The 24,234-nt window shown below is 44.5% G+C and overlaps 1 protein-coding gene across 2 annotated transcripts in view; it reads left to right on the plus strand.

Annotated features, from left to right (window-relative positions):
- DBF4 (DBF4-CDC7 kinase regulatory subunit) overlaps window positions 1-4,315 on the plus strand; it is a 50,958-nt gene extending 46,643 nt beyond the window's left edge. The window contains exons 12-13 of one of the 2 annotated variants that reach the window (XM_068235526.1): window positions 449-576; window positions 2,026-4,315. In XM_068235526.1, the coding sequence (XP_068091627.1) occupies window positions 449-576; window positions 2,026-3,562 (1,665 nt within the window). In that variant the 3' untranslated portion in view covers window positions 3,563-4,315. The remainder of the gene's footprint in view (window positions 1-448; window positions 577-2,025) is intronic. The other variant, XM_068235527.1, reaches the window with a different exon arrangement.
- The last annotated feature ends 19,919 nt before the right edge of the window (window positions 4,316-24,234 follow it).

Below are 24,234 nucleotides of genomic sequence, written 5' to 3' on the forward strand. Positions count from 1 at the left end.
CGATCGGACATGTCGTATTGAATCGAATTACACAAAAAAAATTGTATGGTATAGATGGGGCTTAATACTTTTAGCCATAGACCCTGAACAAGCATGCGGATAAGGGGTCTATGACAAATCTGACAAGATTAGCTGCCTGCTTATTTCAGGTGTGTGATTTAGACCCAACTGATCAGAAAGATTAGCTGGACTGCCAGGCAACTGGTATTGTAAATATGTCAGCTTCCATAGGTCTCACACCTTGGGTTCCTTTTAAATAAATTTGTGGGTAGTGCATGGGAAGTCAGCCGCTCTCCCTATTGTACCCAATACTTCCAGAGAAGGAGAAAAGGGCAGCCCGGCAGTACAGGGGTTCATCACGAAGTGTACATTGAATTTTGCCCTATTATTTTCTATCTAAAGATGATGTAAAGCTATGGCTGCATACTAAGCCTTTGTGTGTTTTCAGCATACTCTGACTGAGCGACACAAGAAGTTCTATGAGAAGGAGTCTCACTATCAGGATCTGGATAATCTTATCAAGACGCTGCATTTAGACTTTGTGGACTGGGCAAAGTACAGGCAAGAAGCTAGAAGGTAAATTTGACTTTGAAATTGGACCTGAAATCACATCTTCCTCTCTGCTCTAAAAGATAAGCAACATCATAATACACTTTAATGAAAAACATTTTTTGTTACAGCTTACATAAATCTGCAGTGTGTCTACTTCCTGGTTTCATGGAAGCAGACATAGGGTTAACATCCTGTGTTTACATGCAGTGTATTAGCTGTGTCTGCCAAGGGCTGCAGAATTTCTGTGCTGACACAGCTGAGAGATCAAATTACACCCCCTCCTTCTTCTCCCCACGCTGGCCTGCCCCTCTCCCCGACCAGCACCTGCCCTCGCCTGCCCCTCTCCCCGACCAGCACCTGCCCTCGCCTGCCCCTCTCCCCGACCAGCACCTGCCCTCGCCTACCCTCACTTGCCTCTCCCCAACCTGCCCTCGCCTGCCACTTCACAGCCAGCTCCTATCCTCACTTGCCTCTCCCTGGCCAGTGCTTGCCTTCGTCTGTCACTCCACAGCCAGCTCCTACCCTCGCCTGCCACTCCACAGCCAGCGTTTACCCTCACATGCCTCTCCCCTACAGCGCCCGCCCTTGCCTGCCATTCCATAGCCAGCGCCTACTCTCACTTGTCTCTCCCCGGCCAGTGCCCGCCCTCGCCTGCCACTCCAAAGCCAGAACCTACCCTCACTTGCCTCTCCCCGACTAGTGCCCACCCTTGCCAATGTCTCTCTTGCAATAATCGGCTTTATTATAGCATAATCCCGTTCCTCCCGCGAAACTGCAACACCTGCCGATAACTGAGTACCGCTAGAGTGTAGCCAAACTGACCAGCAATCTGTGCACTGTCCCCACCACCAGCCAAGCACCTGTGCCAAATATGTGATCAGATATCCTGTAGCTTTTTACCTTTTGGGTTGCCTCAGGTACCCTTAGAGATGTTGGGAGCAGATGAGCAGATTTTTCATGTACCAGCCAAAGCCAGGTCTAGCCACTCCAACCTACTCCTGTAGGCCCAGAGGAGCACTTTACCTGCATTACTGATTAACACCACTTTAGAATACTGACTTGTCACCTCCAGTATCACCAGTGTAACATGCACTGGTAGATGGAGGAACCCAAAAAATATAAAACCCTTAACAGTTTAAAAAAAGTAGTAGTTGTTGGCTTACTACCTCCTCTGCGAAAACCTAGCAGCAGAAATGACTCTGTAATTCAAGGTTTTATTGCACACAACAAAATAGGATTTGACAACACGTTTCGCTGGCTTTCTCCGATTCCTCAGGTCAGTAACTTATAAAATGTCGTGCGACTAGTGAAATCCGTCTTAATCACCTCATGTCACTTCAGGTATGCTGCATAGCTCCTGACGGGTATAAACAATATGTAAGAGGTTTGCGTTTAACGTTTAGATGACTAAAGAATGCCCTGCTTTTAAACTGCCTGGCATTCTATAATCTGTTTTTTCTTTCTTGCTTGCAGTTCTGTGTCAAAGCCAACAGAGACTTCTAACGGACAAGAAGCCATAAGAACTAAGTTATGTAATCAGGCCCCCTGTGTTGCTCCAGTCATTAAACAGAACCCTGTAACTGTGCCAGGAACTGAGCTAGAGGTTCCACCAGAGGCTGCTGGCTATCATCCAAATACTGGAGTAAGAGGCCTACCGGAGGCTGCTGGGTGTCATCCAAATACTGGAGTGCGAGGTCTACCGGAGGCTGCTGGGTGTCATCCAAATACTGGAGTAATAAGTCTGCCGGAGGCTGCTGGCTATCCTTTACATACTGGAGTAAGGGCTCCACTGCATGTGTCTGGCTATCCTTTACATGCTGGCGCAAGTGCTCCACTGAATGCTGCGGACTTTCCTTTACATACTGGTGTAGGAGCTCCGCTACATGCGGCTGGCTATCCTTTACATACTGATGTAGGAGCTCCGCTGCATGCGCATAGCTATCCATTACCTGCTGGTGGGAGTGGCCTACTGCATGGGACTGGTTATCCTCTAAATGCTAGCACAGGTGCTCCCCTGCATGCATCTGGCTATTTATTAAATCCTGGTGCAAGAGTTCCACTGCCTGCAGCTGGCTATCCTTTACACCCTGGCTTAAAAGCTCCACCAGAAGCAGATGGCTGTTGTTTAAATACTCCAGCTGTGGGTCATCCAGGTGTGCCTGTCTTTCATATAGATACTGGAGTACAAGCTCCACCAGATAATGCTGACTGTCCTTTAGATACTGGGGTGAAAGCTTCTCCAGATGTTTGTGCCTGCGCTGTAAATGTCACTCCGGTCAAAGTTCCATTGTGCCCTACAGCTCCAAGCCCAAAACAAACAGTGTTTAATATGTCCTTCTCAGACTCCCCCTTTTCCATGTCCCCTAGAATGCCTAACCTTCTACCAGAGGCTGATCTGCTAACAGTTCCTCTATATGAAACCATCACTGAGAACCATATGAGAGATGACCTTCAGAAACCAAATGATATCCCACCTGTATTGACTTTGGAGCCTTTTGTGGGAAGGGCACATGATCGGACATCTTCTGAGGCTGAAAATGAAAGTCCCTGTAAAAAGTTTAGACTGAACGACACCCCAGTTTCCAAAGCGTCTCATTCTAAACCTGTGGATGTCAATCCAGAAATAGAAACTGCAAATGAGGCTTTGGCGCTGAGTTGCCTCTCAAATTTTTCAGATGTGTCATCTGACCAAAGTCCTAACCGGACCTCCAGCAAACTGCGCAGGAAGGTAAAGCGGGTGGAGCGTAAGGCTAGGAAACAAGAGGACCTCCCGGCTATGCTTACCTGTAAGGTGTCCGTCCCACAGGAACAGTCTGAATTCAGCTCCTGCGCAGACAGGCTATTATCGTTATTTGAGAGCAGTGAAGTGCAATCTGATTTCTTCGGTTTTGCTTGCGAGGAATACTCTCAGACTAAGGACAACCGACAAGACCAAGCGACTTCTCAGGACGATGTTCATTGGTGCTCGTTTTCCACTAGCAGTTCTGCTGGAACTTTTTATGGTTTTTAAGATTATTTTATGCAGACTTTTTTTTTATTATTTTTTTTTTTTTTTTTTGTAATGTGTAAAAATATTTTTGCAAATGTTTAAGTGTTTTTAAGTGTCTACAGCCTGTTTGTGCCTCTTAAACGACAACTCAGGAAGAAAACTATGCAGAATTTTTTAATTTCTCAAGTTTTCATTGGTGTGCTTTGACAGGCACGTGCACACACGTTCAGTGAGATGCTAATTATTTTGAGTATATGCAATTTTTTTTTTTATGCAGCCTGACATTGGACAGAGTCACATGCAGTAGCTGATATTGACTGATCTATCTCCAAGCTGCACATTCTTGAATATAATTAACACAATTTACATTTACTCAATTGGCCATTCTTAAATGACAACTGTAGCAAGAGGTATGTGGAGGCTGCCATATTTATTTATTTTAAAACAATACCAGTTGCCTGGCAGCCCTGCTGATTTATTTGACTGCAGTAGTGTCTGAATATCACCAGAAACAAGCATGCAGCTAATCTTGTCAGATCTGACAATAATGTCAGAAACGCCTGATCTGCTGCATGCTTGTTCAGGGTCTAGGGCTAAATGTATTAGAGGCAGAGTTTTAACCTCCCTGGCGGTAAGCCCGAGCTGAGCTCGGGCTATGCCGCGCAGGGGGAGATCTCAGCCCCTGGTGGGGCGATTTTCATGCTATAAATTGCTGTGCGCGCAGCCAGCACTTTGCTAGCCGCGCGCACAGCTTGATCGCCGCCGCACGCAGCGGCGAAAGAGGGCCCCCCGCCAGAGCCCTGCGCTGCCCGGACCAATGAGTTCCGGGCAGCGCTATGGGCTGGATCGGAGGTGTCTAACGTCAGGACGTCGGCTGACGTCCATGACGTCATCCCGATCGTCGCCATGGCGACAGGAGAAGCCAAACAGGGGAACGCGTTGTATACGCGTTCCCCTGTTTGCTATAGATGCCGGCGACGATCGCACTAGAGGGACACATGCGCCCTCTAGTGGTGTTTCATGTAGCTACCACTCTGGTAGCTTTACATGAAACAAAAAAAAAAAATTAAAAATTTTTTTTTGCCAATTTGCCAAAAAAAAAAATTAACCGCCAGGGAGGTTAATAGGATAGCCAGGCAACTGATATTGCTTAAAAGGAACCTAATCTGAGTAGCATGTGGATTTTTCCTTTAAGGCTACTTACACACTAAGACGTTGCGTTAGGTGCTACGTTAAGGTTGCATAACATGCACCTAACGCAACGCATGGTGGTGGCAGAGGACGTTAGCAAAGAGCCGCGTGAAGCGGCTCTTTGATGCGTCCGTGATGCATACTATAGTACGCATATGCTGGTGGAGACCACGTGAGTGGAACACTCCGCATCACGTGGTCCCGCCAGTGACGTCAGCACAGTGTAGTGAATATTAATTAGCCATGTGGCTAATCACTGCGCCTGTGCAAGCAGGCTAACGTGGCAAAGCCGCTCTAACGCCGTAGCATGCTGCACTCCAAGAGTGACGTGCAGCGTTACAATGTAACGCAACGTGGGCACTGTGAACAGCCCATTGCAGTTACATTGCTGTGCGTTGGGGAGTGTTACAGGCTGCTCTAACGTGCGCCTGTAACGTCTTACTGTGTAAGTAGCCTTAAAATAATACCAGTTGCCTGACTCTCCTGCTTATTCTGGGTCTCTTATACGTTCAGCCACAGCCCCTGAACAAGCATGCAGATCAGGTGTTCTAACTGAAGTCAGACTGGATTAGCTGCATACTTGTTTCAGGTCTGATTCAGCCACTACTGCCGCAGGACTGCCAGGCAACTGGTATTGTTTAAAAGTAAACATTCATATCCCTCTCAGTTTAGGTTCCCTTTAAAAGGAAATAAATATGGCAGCCTCCACATACCTCTTGCTACCGTTGTCCTTTAAAATGCCCATCCAACCAGAACACTCATGAGTACTTTTTTTTTTTTATACAGCTTGCACGAACTGAAGGGACATTTAAATTGGGATTGTCAGCCACAAAATCAAATTATATTTGAACACTGCACTGTTTTTATAATGCTTTCTGGATCTCACCCTGCAGGGCACGCTCCAATCTATCCAGAAATGTCTCTGCTGTAATTATCTCAGTATACCAAGCTCTATTCTCTATGATTGAAGGAGTCTATGGGAGTTTAATGGGGACAAATATATCAAATGAGCGGATAGTCATGTCATTGCTCAGCATATAAACACCATTCTTTATTTCACCAAATAATAAATAAACAATACACATTAAAAAAAAAATAGAACCCATCATTCTAATTAATTGCATATCCCATATAACATGCACAATGAAATAGTAATGAAGTATTACAGCTCATCAGCCAGTCAGGTTGAATACAATTGTCTGAATGATTAGAGGTATGTACATTTCATACAGTCATCATATTGCCATATATTGTGAGAAGATGATGTATCAATGCTGAGCACTTGCCATGACGCGTTTCGTCAAGAACACTTCACTTCTTCAGGAGTTGTTCGGCTCCTGACAAATAGATACATTATTATTTCCTAAAAATGTATGAAAAGAAACATGTAATATCAATTTTCAATGCAGCATCTCCGGAGCTAGCATGGAAGTAGCATTTCATATTACATAGGTTTCAAATGTGTATTGTTATATTATAATGGTGAAACAAAGGATGGTTTTTATTCGCTGAATAATGACATGTGACTATTCGTTCATTTGATCTATTTGTCCCCATTAAACTTCCATAGGCTCCTTCAATCGTTATTCCATATACAAGGGAGGTGGGCCAATTGAAAGTTATTGGGCCTAGCCCAGAGTTCCCCAACCCTGTCCTTAAAGAAAACCTGAACTGAAAATGAAGTCAGAATAAGCATACACAAGTCATACTTACCTCCCGTGTAGTTTACTCCTCAATCTCTTTCTCCTCTCCTGCGTCCTGTTTGTCCACTGTGATCAAGGGAATTCTCCGTCCTCCATGTTGAAAATGGCCATTACCCCATAACCGCTTTCTGGTCAGCACACGCTTAAACTGTAACATCGTCCACTTGAGCCATAGGGAAACATGGACATTACTGGGCATATTAGTTGTCCACTCAGCTACAACTGACAGCAACTGATATATAACTGACTGCAACTGATATATAACTGACTGCAACTGATATATTTCAGTTCTGACAAAATGTTGTCCGAACTGGAAGGGATTATTGTCAGAAGAAAATGGTGAGCTTCTGAGAGGAACTGATGGCAAGGTAACTATGTAATGTTCATTTGAAGTTACCTCATGTGTTTATTTTAAATAATTTAACTCAGTACAGGTTCCCTTTAAGGCCCACCAACAGTGCATGTTTTGCAGGAAACCACACACATGCACAGGTGAGGTAATTGGTGTCACAGCAGAGCTGATTTACTACCTCTGCGGATTTCCACAAAACATGCAGTGTTGGTGGGCCCTGAGGACAGGGTTGGGGAACACCGGCCCAGCCCATTTATTAGTGCTTGATCATACATGAGTCTCTAATTGGAATAGTCTCAAGCTCTATCCTCTGCCATCGCCAACCAGAGGGAAAGAGGGATGCTTGTCATCTCCCCTCCCACATTCCTGCTCCTCTCCGATTGGGCGGAGTGACAGGCTGAGGCTGAAATCTCATGCTTTGCTCACACATGGTTAGAAAGGAAGCCAGAATGACACAGCATGATTGGAGGAGAACTAAGGGAAAAAATGACATCCAGATTTAGCTTCAGATTGTGGGAAAAAGACATGGAGACTGCCAGGAACAGTTTTCTCTCTTATTTACTATATAAAACTCGCTGAAATCAAAATGTGGACAGTACAATACATCTGTTATGTAAGTAGATCAAGTATTTACTGATTTATGTGTTCTTCCTGGTATAGTATGGCTGACCCTCCTGCTTTAAAGTGTAACTGTTGGACATAAAATCAAAAATCAATTCTTTATTTTTATCTGGTAAACAAGTAACACCGATGCTAACCAGGCAATCCAAAAGGTACAATCACTATTACTTTTCTTGATGATAAATGATCATTCCCCAGTTTACCTGACTCTTATTTGGTACACACAAAATTTGGTACGCACAAAGGAAGTTGCAAGGCATGCTGGGTTGTCTTTTTTTTTTTTTTTCTTCTCTACTTTACCCTCAGACGTAACTAACGCAGCCTGATTGGCTGAAGCCTTTTTCCCCTCCCACACCTCTGTTCCTCTCTGATTGGCCAATATTTCTCATGTTGAGACAATGCACCTTCTATAGTGAAGGGTAAGGGAGGAAATTACATCAGGATTGGCTTCAAAATAGGCACAGTTGAAATTGGAAATGTGAAGGATGTTCTCTTTTTTTTTAACTGTAGAAAAATCACTACAATCAAAACGTGGACAGTGCAATACTTATGCAATACTTATGTAAGTAGAGCAAGTATGTATCTACTTATGTATTATTATTTTTTTCCTGAAATAGGCCTCGATTCATCATTCTCTTTGAGATAACTTTTTCCAGTTTGTTAAATTACCGAATTCGAAGTTTAGCGATTTCTAGTTGTATTCATCAAGGTTTTTCCTCATTCGGTGTGAATTCGATAACAATTCGGTAACGTGTCGATATTTCCATTTTACAGTGGTACTTTAACACAAGGCCATAAGATTCCCATGGGATTGTGGGTAAAAGGCAGTCCTTTGAGCACTACGTAGCAACATTCTGAATAGGGCTTTACACCTGGACCAGGATTCTGGAAGTGGTTGGGACAATCCCACAATTTGATAGGAGCCTTTTCTAAAAAATTATAGTGCAGCTAGCAAATTAGTTAACCCTGACACTGCCTGTGTTCTCTTACAAGATGATTCAAGAGAAATGCAGATGTCGTGTTATAGCAAATAAATCTATTCTCTTACAAATTTATATGGTTGCAGACCTTATTCTTGCCCTTCTGCGCCTTTGAATCACTCTCAGCTGATACATAACCACTTCAAATGGCTCCATCTTCTCTGTCAGCAATGATCTGACAGGAATAACGACAGAGCAGTGAAGGAGAGAACTAATCCTAAATGTAACGCTAAACCACGCCCACTTTCTTTTTCATGAATTGCACTTTATTCCGTTTTAGCGAATCATTACCGAATCGTTACCGAATGTTCGCGAACAGCTGTAGATAACTTTGATGAATCCTGAAATTTGCTAAGTGTTGATGAATCGAGGCCATAGTATGGCTGACGGCTCCACTTTATAACTATAGCAACCACTATATGTTTCTCACTTTAAAGGCCTCGATTCATCATTATCTTTGAGATAACTTTTTCCAGTTTGTTAAATTACCGAATTCGAAGTTTATCGATTTCTAGTTGTATTCATCAAGGTTTTTCAGCATTCGGTGTGAATTCGATAACAATTCGGTAACGTGTCGATATTTCCATTTTACAGCGGTAATTTAACACAAGGCCATAAGATTCCCGTGGAATTGTGGGTAAAAGGCAGTCCTTTGAACACTACTTAGCAACATTCTGAATAGGGCTTAAAGGGACTCCGAGCAGTGCAGAAACTATGGAAAGATGCATATCATTTTAAAGCTCTCTTTCTCCTCTTTCCAATGATATATAAACCGCTGCCCTACGTCTTTTGAGTTTTCACGATTGAAATTGCCGCGGCCGCGATTTCAATCGCGAAAATAAAGAAAACTAAAAGGCGTAGGGCGACGATTTAGGTGTCACCAGAAAGAGGAGAAAGAGAGCTTTAAAATGATATGCATCTTTCCATAGTTACATTGTATTACACAGGGCGACTTTTTCTGCTGAATGGAGCTGCTTTCACTGGGGAAAGTGTCGTCCTGTGTAATACAAGTAACTATGGAAAGATGGATATCATTTTAAAGCTCTCTTTCTCCTCTTTCTGGCGACACCTAAATTGTCACTCTACGCCTTTTAATTTTCTTTATTTTCGCAATTGAAACCGCGGCCGCGGCAATTTCAAACGCGAAAATAGCGAAAACTAAAAGGCGTAGGGCGGCGGTTTATATATCATTGGAAAGAGGAGAAAGAGAGCTTTAAAATGATATGCATCTTTCCATAGTTTCTGCACTGCTCGGAGTCCCTTTAACACCTGGACCAGGATTCTGGAAGTTGCTTGGGACAATCCCACAATTTGATAGGAGCCTTTTCTGAAAAAATGTAGTGCAGCTAGCAAATTAGCTAACCTTGGCACTGCCTGTGTTCTCTTACAAGATGATTCAAGAGAAATGCAGATGTCCTGTTATAGCAAATAAATATATTCTCTTGCAAATTGATATGGTTCTAGACCTTATTCTTGCCCTTCTGCACCTTTGAATCACTCTCAGCTGATACATAACCACTTCAAATGGCTCCATCTTCTCTGTCAGCAATGATCTGACAGGAATAACGACAGAGCAGTGAAGGAGATAACTAATCCTAAATGTAACGCTAAACCACGCCCACTTTCTTTTTCATGAATTGCACTTTCTTCCGTTTTAACAAATCACTAACGAATGATTACCGAATTATTACCGAATGCTCGCTAACAGCTGTAGATAAATTTGATGAATCCTGAAATCAACTTAACGAATTCTGTATTTTACCGAACTGTCGTTAACCAATTCGATAAGTCTTGTTGAATTGAGGCCAAAATCCCCTATCTAGAACTCGGGCAACTGGAAGTCTCAACTAAATGGCATACCTGACTGGATAACAGGGACTGTTTTTTTTGTTGTATATTTATTTTTGGGGGAGGGGGTTGCTAGCCATAAAATTCTCACCAAGCCTCCATCGACGCCCTGTAGCTCCTAGCGGTTTCTGGCATCCGTGCACGGCCCCCAGCGGATCTAGTGACACACCGGAAGCCGTGCATGGTGGGTGTCGGAACGCCACCAGGAACTACAGGACAGCGCTGGAGGCTTGGTAAGGGCCTGTTTCCACTACACGCAGATTAGATGCAGAAAAACTGACTCCAATGATTGCCTATGGGCCTGATTCCACTAAGCGCAAGTTTTCTGATGCAGATTTTCCCATAGGCATTCATTGGAATCCGTTTTTCTGCATCCAATCTGCGTGTAGTGGAAACAGGCCCTTAGTATTTTATCCTGGGGGAGGTTTGTACTTTTCCTTTTTCATCCTGTTGCTCAAGTAACCAGCAAGCACATGTATCTGGCGATCCCCATCTGTGCCAGATACTAGGGACTTTTCTGTGCATTTTTTAAACAATGCCTGGTTCTTTTTCTGGGATCAATAGTCCAAGTCACATACCTGGAACAAGCATGCAGTGACCATAATCCATTCAGGGGCCTTTCACCCTGGTGCAGCATTTTCCCACATTCCTACCTCAGGGCAATGTAAGTCTATGAATTAAATTGCATTGTTTGCGCTGGAAGTCCCCTAACGCGTTACCGTGCGGCGGACCGGATGTCATGTAAGTCAATGGCAACGTGAGTGTATTTAAAAAAACCTGCTAGTTTTTTTTTTTTTTTTTTCACGTCGCGTAACCATAGTTTAGCAATATCCTAACGCGGTAATCCCCGAAGGCCTGTTTATGTGGCGTGGCTCCCGGGCCACACCGCTAACGCCAGCCGGTAGTCTGAAACAGACCTCAGTGTTCACTTTGAGCACCTGATCTGGAAACTTGTTCAGGGTCTAAAGCTGTATCTACAGGGAGCGATCCGGCGGCTCGATTAGCTGCCGGATCACCTCTTCCGCATCCCAGCGCGTGCCCGCCGCGTCCCCGCTCGCCCGCGCATGCATCTGATTCGATCCACCCTCGTCCCCGCTGGCGCCGCTTATCTTCCGCTCGATTCCCTGCCATTGTCCCCTCGTGGGGCACGAGCAGGGAATCTGCGTTGGCGAGATCGGACCTGTTGGATCTTATCAATCGAGCCGCATCAGTGGCTCGATTGATAAGAAACATCGGAGTGTCATCTATGCGTGTAGACCCAGCTTAAAGAGACACTGAAGCGGAAAAAAAATATGATATAGTGAATTGGTTGTGTACTATGAATAATTACTAGAAGATTAGCAGCAAAGAAAATATTCTCATACTTTTATTTTCAGGTATATAGTGTTTTTTCTAACATTGCATCATTCTATAGTATGTGCAGATTACACAACACTCAGCATTCAAAATGAGTCTTTCAGAGCAGTCTGTGAAGTAATGACCTCTCCTCTAGCAGAGGAAAAGTAAATAGTCCAGGAACAGTTGAGATAATAAGTCAGATAACAACTGGAGTTTCTCAACTCTTCCTGTACTGGAAACAATTAGACTGATGTATCTGATCCTTATGTTTTATTTCTTAGCTGTGCTACACATACAAATCATAATATCATCATTTTTTTTCCGCTTCAGTGTCTCTTTAACCACCCTGGCGTTCTGATTATATCGCCAGGGTGGCTGCGGGAGGGTTTTTTTTGAATAAAAAAAAAACTATTTCATGCAGCCAACTGAAAGTTGGCTGCATGAAAGCCCACTAGAGGGCGCTCCGGAGGCGATCTTCCGATCGCCTCCGGCGCCCAGAATAAACAAGGAAGGCCGCAATAAGCGGCCTTCCTTGTTTTGCTTATATCGTCGCCATAGCGACGAGCGGAGTGACGTCATCGACGTCAGCCGACGTCCTGACGTCAGCCGCCTCCGATCCAGCCCTTAGCGCTGGCCGGAACTTTTTGTTCCGGCTACGCTGGGCTCAGGCGGCTGGGGGGACCCTCTTTCGCCGCTGCTCGCGGCGAATCGCCGCAGAGCGGCGGCGATCAGGCAGCACACGCGGCTGGCAAAGTGCCGGCTGCGTGTGCTGCTTTTTATTTGATTAAAATCGGCCCAGCAGGGCCTGAGCGGCGACCTCCGGCGGTGTTGGACGAGCTCAGCTCGTCCAGACCGCTCAGGTGGTTAAGGCTGGGAGCTCTCTTGTTTGAATCATCTGCATTTTCTTGCAGAGCAGAATAAGCAAGCGAAATCACACTAAAAGAGAAACCGTAACCAAGAATTGAACTTCATCCCAATCAGTATCTGATACCCCCTTTTACATGAGAAATCTATTCTTTTTCACAAACTGATCATCAGGGGCTCTGTACGGCTGATATTGTGGTGAAACCCTCCCACAGTGTGATGTCAGGACCATAGTGCTGGCAGTTTCCTGTCTGTGAACCTCGTCGCATTTTGGGAAATAGCTGTTTACAACTGCCAAAAAAGCAAGCGGCAGCTACTTCCATTGACCTCACCTGCCAGCAGTAAAAATGTCACCATGTGATAAATGTCAGAATGTAAATCAGGGAGAGGAAAGATTTTACAATGGGCAAACACATAATTTATATAGGTAATTGTAAAAATAAACACTTTTTTTTTTTATTACATTATTTTCACTGGAGTTCCTCTTTCCTGAAAGTTTATGGGTCGCATGGCAAACAGCAACTCTGTGATTTAGGGCCAGTGCACACCAAAAAGCTCTAGTGTAATCACAAATGATCAGCGCTTTTTGAAGTGATTTTTCTGGGCAATTCTAGGCATGTCTAGTGATTTTCTAATCATGCCTAGCGATTTTAGGAGCATTTGGTGTAGCATTTTTTTGTTACAGTAGAGCTGTAAAAAACGCATGGCAAATCACTGTGATCTAGCGCTTTTCAGAGCGATTTTCTCCTTTCCTATACTTAACATTGAGGCTGAATCACCTCAGAAATACTGCAGGACCCGCGTTTGTGTGAAAATTGCATCGCTCTGGTGCGCTCTTGGAGTGCACCAGCCCTTGCAATGTACCGTTTCAAAATCACACAGCATGTTGGTTCTTCCTACATACTGTAATTTGCATTCATGCTTCCCTATGAAACTGCTAAGTTTGTAAAAAAAAAAAAAATCAATGGTTGATGGGAAGGCAAATTATTTAAAAATGCGAACGCGAGAGAACTCAAACGCATACAAAAATGCAGCGATAAATACAGAAATGCACATAACAGAAACTCACGGTTTTCTGCAAAGGAAATGCTTGGTGAAATTTGCCTTATTAAAGGACAACAGAAGCGAGAGGTATGTGGAGGCTGCCATATTTATTTCATTTAAAACCATACATTTAGCCATAGACCCTGAACAAGCATGCAGCAGATCAGGTGTTTCTGACATTATTCTCTGATTTGACAAGATTAGCTGCATGCTGGTTTCTGGTGTGATTCAGTCTCCTGCAGCCAAATAGATCAGCAGGGCTGCCAGACAACTGGTATTGTTAAAAAGGAAATAAATATGGAAGCCTCCATATTCGTCTCACTTCAGTTCTCCTTTAAAACAGACGGAAATTTGCAATAATTCAGCTATAAGTGAACATCTGTGGTTATGCACAATGCAGCACTACTGAAGATGCAAATTATCTCTTCGCCCTTGTTAAGCCAAGCAAGCATCCAGAACCGCTAGTGTATAGCAAGCCTATAGCTTTAAATATTACACAGCCGCACCAACCCCACATGTAGACAGCTTGTTCGGTCATCCCGAGCTGCTTGGTTACTCTGCTGCAAAGGCAAGTGAGCTCCCACCCTAATTGTTTCCATCTGTCCGCTTCTATCCGCTTTTTATCAGCACATCAATGTTACAGATTGATGCATGTTGCTGAAAAGCGGACAGGAGTGCACAGATGGAAACAAGGCCTGGTTTCACAGTGGGACGTTACAGGCGCACGTTAGAGCAGCCTGTAACGCAGCCCACCGCACAGCAATGAAACATCAAAGGGCTGTTCACAGTACCCACGTTGCGTTACATTGTAACGCAGCACGTCTACATAACGTACTGCATGCAGTACTTTACACGCGGCTAAGCCGCGTTAGACGGTTTGCACATGCTCAGTAGGGGTTGTTTTTTTTCATTTTATGGGCGGGGAGAGGCCGCTACGTAGCCAGGCACATGGCTACTTATTATTCACTGCACTTGCAGTGTTTACATCCTGGAGCTGCCGCGGATTGGCTGGCGGGACCACGTGATGCAGAGAGCTCCGCTCACGTGGTCTCCGCAGTGCCTCCGACAGAGCAGGCGCACCAAGAGCTGCTTGTAACGCGGCTTGTCCTGCTCCAACACCACCAGGCGTTGCGTTAGAGGACGTTATGCGACCATAACATCCCCTAAAACGCAACGTCCCACAGTGAAACCAGCCTTAAAGCATTGAGGGCCAGTGCACACCAAAATCCGCTAGCAGAGCTGCAAAACGCTAGAGGTTTGTGAAGCAGATTTTCAAAGCGATTCTTGGCATGTTTAGGCTCTATTCACACCTGCGTTTTCATTGCCGGCGTTTTGCAGGAGTGATTTTCTTCCGCGATTTCACACGGAAAAATCACTGAACACTGCGGCGATTTTGGCGTGATCGTGTTTTGTGCTGCTATAGCACTGAAACGGGATCGTCTGGAAATCGCCTGAAAATGGTGCAGGCTACGCTTTTGCAGTTTTTGCCCGGTTTTGGGCAATTTGTGGCGATTAGCGCAAATCGCCCAAGTAAGAACAAGCCCATAGGGTTTCATTACGCTAGCGCTTTTAAAAAAAGTGCTAGCGTTTGAGTGTTTTGCCAAAATCGCAGCAAAACGCTCTAGTGTGAATGGGGCCTCAGACGTTTTCTAAAAATGCCTAGCGTTTTGGGAGTGTTTTTGTGTAGCAGATTTCATATAATGTTACAGTAAAGCTGTTAATGAACAGCTTCTGTAACAAAAACGCCTGGAAAGCCGCTTTGATCTAGCATTATTCAGAGCTGTTTTCCACTTTCCTGGTGAACTCAGGGGGCTATTCCGGGTGTCTGGAACCTCCCCCCTGCACTGAGCTGTATATTCAGCCAGGGAAGCCTGCATAATATAAACAGCCTCATTCTCCCTCCCTTCTTACTTCTGGTGCCTCCCTCCAGCTAATAGAATGAGAGAGGCAGCCGAGCTTCCCTCACAACCCTCACAAGAAGATGCAGCCTGCAGTGAGAGAATGTTGATTATGGAGTCCTGGACTCTCCACAGCACAGAAGTGTCAGACATGACGAAATTAGAGTGCAGGCAAGCTGGTAAATATGCACAGCATGATGCAGAGCTTGCCTGGACTCAGGGTCTGTGGGCAAACATCTGTCTGGTCTCTCCCCATTGTTATAATGACTGCATGTGTGGATAAGGTGTGGATAACAAGCTGAAAAGTTTTTGACAGTCCCTAGACTCCAGGAGGGCTTCTTTCTGACTTGTGTGAGAGACTGACAGGGACAGGAGTCAGATTACAGGCAAGTAGCCTGTGTGATGTGGGACAGCAATACAGATAAGTTCTCTGCTCCATCTCAGGCTATTCTCAATTTCTCCACTCCTCTCTCTGGGCTAGTGCAACGCCAAAATGACAATAGCAATCGCTAGCAATTTGTGAGTGTGATTTTGTGAAGTGATTTTCAGAGCGATTTTTGAATGAATTGCTCAAAAACATGCTACATGCAGTATACCTGCGATTTTGAAAAAATCACAACGCTGCTGTGGGAACACCCACATAGGGTAACATTAGCCAAGCGCTTTTCAAATCACTGTTGATTTGAAAAACGCTCAGAAGCACTCTTGGTGTGCACCAGCCCTCCCTCATTCACCTTTGTTTCCCTCTTCCCCTAGAGCTGACTGTGTGTTCTTGTCTTACAGGAAAGCTAAATAAAAGTGCAATCCTGGCGAGGCAAAATATTATTATTTAGTATTTATATAGCGCCGCCATCTTCCGCAGATGCATATATCCCTGCATCATATGGGTATCGCTTGCGCTATGTGACACTATGTAGCATATTCCACTGATTTGTCCAAACTAAGTCTATCTCCTGTTCCTCTCTTGGGAAGTTGTTCCAGCGCTGTACCCCGTTCACATTTGCTGCTACCAGAAGCCCTCAGAAACACTCGTGTCCTTGAGTACTTCCAAAGATAGGCAGCTCCGTAATACGCCAGCGCACTTTTGTGCATGGGCAGTATGGAGCCACCTGTATTCGGAAGCACTCGGGACATACGTGCTTCTGGACCTTTCAGGAACCCCCCCCCCCTTAAAAATCCTGTGTTTGCCTTTCCGATACTTTAACATTGAGGCAGAAATGTCTCAGAAATTTAAAAAATGCTGCAGCCCCCGAGTTTGCGTTTGTGGAAAAAACGACCCGCTCTGGTGTGCACCATCCCATTCACTTTCATTAGCCAAGCGGTTTTCCCCCTGCGAGCATTTTAAAAACTCTTCAGAACCGCTCTGGTGTGCAGCAGCCCTAAGACCTGTTTCCACTCCATCCGAATCACGATTTCCAGCATGTGAAGTTGGATGCAGATTTGCTTATGCATCGCTGGCGGGGAAAAGAATGCTGCCCGCTGCAGTCTACTATACAACAAATCCAATGCTTTAGAGCAGTATTTCTCAACAGTTTATTGGTATGTACCCCTTTTAAAACCCTGTACTCACCAAGTACCCTCTAACATAGTATATATTATCACAACAAGTACCCCTTGACAAATATATATTTCATTATAGTACATGATAATTGGTTCTAAACAATGTCCAAGCATTTACTATTGCTTTTAATTAGCTTATCTGTTGAAATGGATATAAATGTCAGCCTCCATAGTCCCCTCACTTCAGGTTCCCTTTAAAGTGGACCTGAACCCAAGACTTCCTCTCTGCTCTAAAAGATAAGCAACTGCATAAAAAAAAAACCTTTAAAGAAAAACATTTCTTTGTTACAGCTGATCTAAATCTGCAATGTGTCTACTTCCAGCTTTCATGAAAGCGGACATAGGGTTAACATCCTGTTTTTACAGATTAGCTGCTCTGCAGAGGCAGGCAGCTGGCAGCTGAGAGATCAAATTGCCCTGGTGATAAGTCATAGATGAGGGTGAATTAGACAGGCTAAACTCTCTAAATACATACAGGGTACATTTTTCTGTTTTCCTTCTGTTCTGTGCAAGAGTTCAGGTCCACTTAAAAGACTACTGTAGGGGGAAAAAAGAGTTGAACTTACCCTGGGCTTCATATACTGTCCTGTATGTATAGACAAATGGGAAGCTAGATTGGGTTTGGTTAAAGGAAAAGTAATGCTTTTGTGTGTTTCTCATTTGGAATTTAGAAGTGACTAGAGGTTGTCAATGAGATGCAAAAAATTGTCTGGGATTGTGCAATCAAAAACCATCAGGAAGAGGGTTTATTGGGCTGGTTCCAAGCGGCATACAATTGCAAGGCAGAATTCCTGGCTTCTCATTGGTCATCTCTGCAAGTACCACTTTAACCACCTTGCCGGTTATCCCGAGCTCAGCTCGGGGTAACCTGCGCAGGAGGATTCCTCAGGCCCTGCTGGGCCGATTTGCATAATTTTTATTTTTTGTTACAAGCAGCTAGCACTTGCAGCTAGCTGCTTGTAACTTCCGATCGCCACCGCTCACCGTTGATCCGCCGCGCAATACCAGTTTCCTGGCTATCCTGCGGATCCTCTGCCTCTAATACTTTTAGCCACAGACCCTGAACAAGCATACAGCAGATCAGGTGTTTCTGACATCATTGTCAGTATATCAATGGGGTTGGTGCCAAAAAGCTTCACAAACCCCTTAAGGGGCCCATACACTCAGCCGATTTTCTGGCCGACCGATCGATCCCGATCGATCAATCGATTGAAAATCGGTTGGCCAATCGACCGATCGATGGCCGATTTCGATGGATTTCCATCGAACTGGCAGGGTGGAAAATTTAGGTCGATCTGATGAGATTGCTTATCAGTTTGCATTGGCCTTAATGGAAATCTGATGGCAAAAAAAATGCCATCAGATCGAATTTCAATAGATTTCAAACTGAAATCTATTGGAATTCTATCCTGGTAAAAAATGTCTTAAAAACGCATCAGATAGATCATCAGATGCATTTCTTATCTATCTGCTGCCAATCTGACGAGTGTATGGGCACCTTAAAGAGACTCTGTAACATTAAAAAGATCCCCTGGGGGGTACTCACCTCGGGTGGGGGAAGCCTCCGGATCCTAATGAGGCTTCCCACGCCGTTCTCTGTCCCACGGGGGTCTCGCCGCAGCCCTCCGAACAGCCGGCGACTGTGCCGACTGTCAGTTCAATATTTACCTTTGCTGGCTCCAGCGGGGGCGCTGTGGCGACTTTCTGCACGGAAATAGACGGAAATACCCGATCTCCGTCGGGTCCGCTCTACTGCGCAGGCGCCGGAAACTTGCGCCTGCGCAGTAGAGCAGACCCGACGGTGATCGGGTATTTCCGCCTACTTCGGCGCCGAGAGGCATCAGAGTGCCTGCGCAGGAGCCAGGAAGGTAAATATTGCGTCACGGCTGTATGGAGGGCTACAGCGAGACCCCCGAGGGACGCAGGACGGCGTGGAAAGCCTCATTAGGATCCTGAGGCTTCCCCCACCCGAGGTGAGTATCCCCCAGGGGCCGTTTTGTCGTTACAGTTCCTCTTTAAGTGAGAATAGATAAAATCTCAGTTTAAGACTATCCTTTTTACCATTTTAGAGAATCTTGAGCCCATGGTAGAGCTATTAACTGCCAGTGGGTGGCACCCTTGCTACAGAGAGATGAGGATACCGTTTATGGAGAACATTATTTTATTTTTTTTATTTAGTTTTTTTTTTTGCTACTTCTTTTCCTTCCTCCAAAGTTCTTTGGCTGTGTGCAAGAGTGGTTTTGAATGCAAAGTAGCTTGTTTTACAGGCCTAATAAGCTAAAGTGTCTGAGGCCTGGTTCAGAGCAATGGTATTTTTGAATCTACTTTCTCTGAGCATTTTTTTTTACTGTTCATAGGCAATTGGATAGCCAATATGCAGCACCGTAGCCTGGGGACACCTATTTTCTATGAGGTTTTATCACAGCTTTGGATGCTCTATATGATGTTTGTCATATTTGGGTGTATAAAATATATTGGTTTAACCTCCTTGGTGTTATGATTCTCTCCGGATTTTAGAATCTAAAAGCAGTGCAATTTATTTTGCATGCTTTTAGATCCTGAGGGCCCGTTTCCACTTGTGCGGTGGGAATTGCTACGGTAAAAATTTGCATGCGGATACGAATTTCGCATGTGGTTATATGCAAATTTTCATACGAATTTGCATACGATTTTGCATGAATGTTGATGTATGCGAATTTAACCATGGAAGTGCCTGTGTGCTTTTCCATTGATTCCATGAGAAATCGTATGCAAATTCGCATTAAAATTCGAATACCAAAACCCTATTAAATACATTGTATGCGAATCGCATAGCGGTATGCGAATTCTGATGGCTCTGCCGTGCAGATTTTTTCTGCACAGAAAAACGCAAAGGAATCCTGACAAGTGGAACAGTCCCATCCACTTGTATTGGCTCTGCGAATTCACATGCGGCAAACGCAAGCAAATTCACGATAGTGGAAACGGGCCGGCGACGACTTCCGGTTTCGCCGTCACCGGCCGACAGGCAGGGGAACGCGAGTGATTGTTCGCGTTCCCAGCCTGTATATCGTAACCTATGCTGCTATTGCGGCCAGGAGCCGCAATAGCAGCATAGAGGGCGATATACAGGCTGGGAACGCGAACAATCACTCGCGTTCCCATGCCTGTCGGCCGGTGACAGCGAAACCGGAAGTCGTCGCCGGCGGGTCCAGAGGCATCGGAGCGGAGCTGCGAGGGCTCCGGTCGGCTGCAGGGGGCTGAGGGAAGCCCCAGGTGAGTTCATCTCATTTTTTTTTTTTTTTGACTTAAGGGATCCGTCTTAACCACTTCACCACTGAGGGGTTTTTCCCCTTGAGCACCAGAGCAATTTTCACCTTTCAGCGCTCCTTCCATTCATTCGTCTATAACTTTATAATTACTTATCACAATGAAATGAACTATATCTTGTTTTTTTTCGCCACCAATTAGGCTTTCTTTAGGTGGGACATTATGCCAAGAATTATTTTATTCTAAATGTGTTTTAATAGGAAAATAGGAAAAAATGTGGGAAAAAATTATTATTTTTCAGTTTTCGGCCATTATAGTTTTTAAATAATGCATGCTACTGTAATTAAAAATGTATTTGCTCATTTGTCCCGGTTATAAAACCGTTTAAATTATGTCCCTATCACGTTTGGCACCAATATTTTATTTGGAAATAAAGGTGCATTTTTTTTCAGTTTTGCATCCATCCCTAATTACAAGCCCGTAGTTTATAAAGTAACAGTGTTATATCCTCTTGACATAAATATTTAAAAAGTTCAGTCCCTAAGGTAACTATTTATGTTTTTTTTATTGTATTTTTTTTTTTTTTTTTTAATTAGGAAAAAAAAAAATTGGGGAGTGTGGGAGGTAATGAGTTAATTTATTGTGTAAAACTAATGTATTTGTATATGTAAAATGCTTTAGGGTGTAGTTTTACTATTTGGCCACAAGATGGCCACAGTGAGTTTGTTGTCATGCGACCTGAAAGCGTCCGGAAGGACGCTTACAGGAAGCACTACGAGGCTGGGAAGATCACAATGATCGCGCTGTTTCTCATAGAAGCAGCAGATCATTGCGGGGGCTTAGATCAATGAACGGGAATTGATTTTCCCGTTCATTGATCTCCGGGCAGCGGTGGCGCGCACGAGCAGCGGAAGCACGGACAGCGGCGGCAGCGCGGGAGGTACGGATTTCTCTGTCCCTTCGTTTTTTAGGGGGGGGGGGGAAGGGACGGAGAAATTCGTACCGCGGGGGGTAAAGTGGTTAAAATCACGAATTCAAGTGTTTACACACTCGTTATTACTCGTGAAAGCATCCCTGCTGTAAAGGCAGTAAAACCTGTATCCCACACATGGCACTCCACCGGGACCACTGCCAGAGAATTCTAACAGGCTGTCCCCCCATGTGAGCACACCACCAGAAGAACGCTTGCATTATAGCGTATCAGTACTCCAGGTACTCTCCTTTGATTCTCCGGTCTTCTCCCTGCTTATTCAAACAGCTCAGCAGGCATCTTTAGGCCTGGAACCCACTAGACCGATTTTTATGAGCGTTTAGGGAGCATTTCAAATCGCTAGCGCTTTCCCTAAATGCTCTGCCAATGTAAATAAATCTAACAAATTCTACTGTAGCGATTAGCAAAATCGCAATCACAGGACATGCAGCATTTTAGTAGCGTTTGCGCTTCAATGTAAAGTATTGAAGCGCTGGCAAATCACTACACATATCGATTTGAGTGCAATTTTTAATTAATGCAAACTGTAAGTAAAATTATGATACATTGAAAGGACCAATCAGAATTAAAATCGCAAATCGCTATCACAATCGATGGCAAAAAGCTTAGACTTTTTAAAATTGCTCCCAAAAGCGTCGGAACGCTCATGAAATCACTTACAAAACGCTAATTAAAAACGCTAGCGATTTGCTATTTGTAGTGGGTTCCAGGCCTCAAGGAGTAAAAGGCTGTTTATTGTACATATAAGCTCGGCATCACATACACAACCAACAGGCGGCCGCGCCGCGGAATACAGCCTGCCACTTCTGTGTTGTTGCCTCTCCTCCATCCACCCAACCGGCGTCAGCGTGTTGGATCTATAGGGCAAGCAGGCCCGCATTTACATCACAGGAGCCTATAGGCACAGATGTCCTGGAAGCCTTAACTTCACCCTCCAGGAACCCACAAACCCCTGCTGAAACTCACCACAGGTGTGCTGGCTGACCCAGCTGTCACTTCTCCCTTACCTGTCAAAGGTTGCTGCAGTTGCCTCTTAGCATTAGGTAGCCACAGGTACCCTTAGTTTTAAAGGGAACCTAAACTGAGAGGGATATGGATGTTTCCTTTTAAACAATACCAGTTGCCTGGCAGTCCTGCTGATTTAGGCCTCTTTTCCACTAACTATTTCTAGGCAGTGAAATGCCTCTCAAACTCTCACAACTGCTCACTGTTGCCTGGTAACTGCTTGTCGCTGCCTGGTAACTGCTCACTGCTGCCTGGAAACTGCTTGCTGAGCACACAGCTCAACAGTTCGTGGAAAAGAGGCCTTATTTAGTTCCATTAGTGGCTGAATCACACACCTGAAACAAGCATGAAGCTAATCCAGTCGGACTTCAGTCAGAGCACTTGATCTGCATGCTTGTTGAGGGGCTGTGGCTAAAAGTATTAGAGACACAGGAACAGTAGGAGAGTCAGGCAACGGGTATTATTTTAAAAGGAAAAATCCATATCCTTTTCAGTTTAGATTCCCTTTAAAGGTGCATACACACATCAGACTAAAGCTGAGTACACACGTACGATAACGATCGTTCAAAAACGAACGATAACGACAATCGGAACGATAATCGTGCGTTCAAAAAGTGTGAACGATCGTTTTTGTGAACGATAACGATCGTTATCGTTCAATCGGACCGATCCAACCCGGCGGATTTTTTCGAAAGATAATCGTTCAATCGTTGCAGTGTGTACAAAGATCGTCCGATAACGCATGTTCTTATTGCCTGTCATAACATCACTTCCGTTTGCGCACGCATTTTTTAATCGTTCGTCGTTCAGTACTTTATACTTATATCGTTCACGTGTGTACACAATCGTTCATTACGAACGATCTTTTCGGTCTAATTTGAATATCGTGTAAACGTCACGAATCGTTCGTAACGAACGATCTTTATCGGACGTGTATACGAACCTTTAAGTCTTTGGGAAATGAAAGATCACAGACCAATTTTACCCCCTTCCATGTAGTATGAGAGCCATACCTACACAGTCTATTCTATGGAGCTGAACTCCCCATCAGATAGAAATCTTTGCAAGATGCTGCACACACACATGCTGTACAGACACAAAAGATCTGTATCTGCAAAAGATCAGAATCAGAATCAGTTTATTCGCCGAGTGCGACAGGCATCGCACCCGGAATTTTTTGTGGTACACACGGCATAGAAAAGTTTGTTACATGTGAAAGGGGGCATTTAGACAATAGACAGACAGAAAAATAGAAGATAAAAACTAATAATAACTATATTGTTTAAGCAGCAGCGAGATTACATAACAGGCATAACTTGATAAAGGGAGCAACTTGATTTGGCCCGCAGTGCGAGACTATCGTGTTTCGCTAGGGTGGTAGCTCGAGTTCAGCAGGCGGACGGCTTGGGGAAAGAAAGTATTTAAATGTCTGGTGGTCTGTTCTGTTCCTGCCAAAGATCCATTCCTGCAAATTGCATTCATAGTCTATGAGATCTGCAGATCCCATACACACCTTGTTTAAAGAGTAACTGTCAGGCTGCAGAAGCTAATTTAAACCTCTATTCTCCTGTGTTAAACAGTTTAGAAGGAAGCCAAAAAGCCATTAGTGAAGATAAAAATCTCAGTTACCTTTGATGTGTGCTTATCAGAAAAGCTGTTATAGACCCAAGAGGACGCAAGCCGCATACTATACTGCAAAGCATTCTGGGGCCCTCCCCTCGGCTGCTAATGAGACGTTACAGCAGCTTGTAATCAGTCCAGCGCGTAGCACTGATAAATCTCCGGGCAGAGTACACTGCAGGAGTCAGCTATTGTTCCTAGCCACATGGCTCATTAATATTCACTGCACACTGTGTTATTCAGTAGGAGCTTTTCTGTGATCAGGAAGCAGGCAGGACATGACGCCACATTTGACAGAAAAACATGGAGCCTGCCATGAGCTGTCAGGAGCATCTATCTCTGCATATACTATATACAAATTCTGTGAAATCCAAACGTGGACAGTGAAATGCATATGTAATGTAAGTACAGCCAATCTTTAGCTACCGA

Source organism: Hyperolius riggenbachi, chromosome 5 (genome assembly GCF_040937935.1).
Source record: "Hyperolius riggenbachi isolate aHypRig1 chromosome 5, aHypRig1.pri, whole genome shotgun sequence".
In the NCBI taxonomy this organism is placed as follows: domain Eukaryota; kingdom Metazoa; phylum Chordata; class Amphibia; order Anura; family Hyperoliidae; genus Hyperolius; species Hyperolius riggenbachi.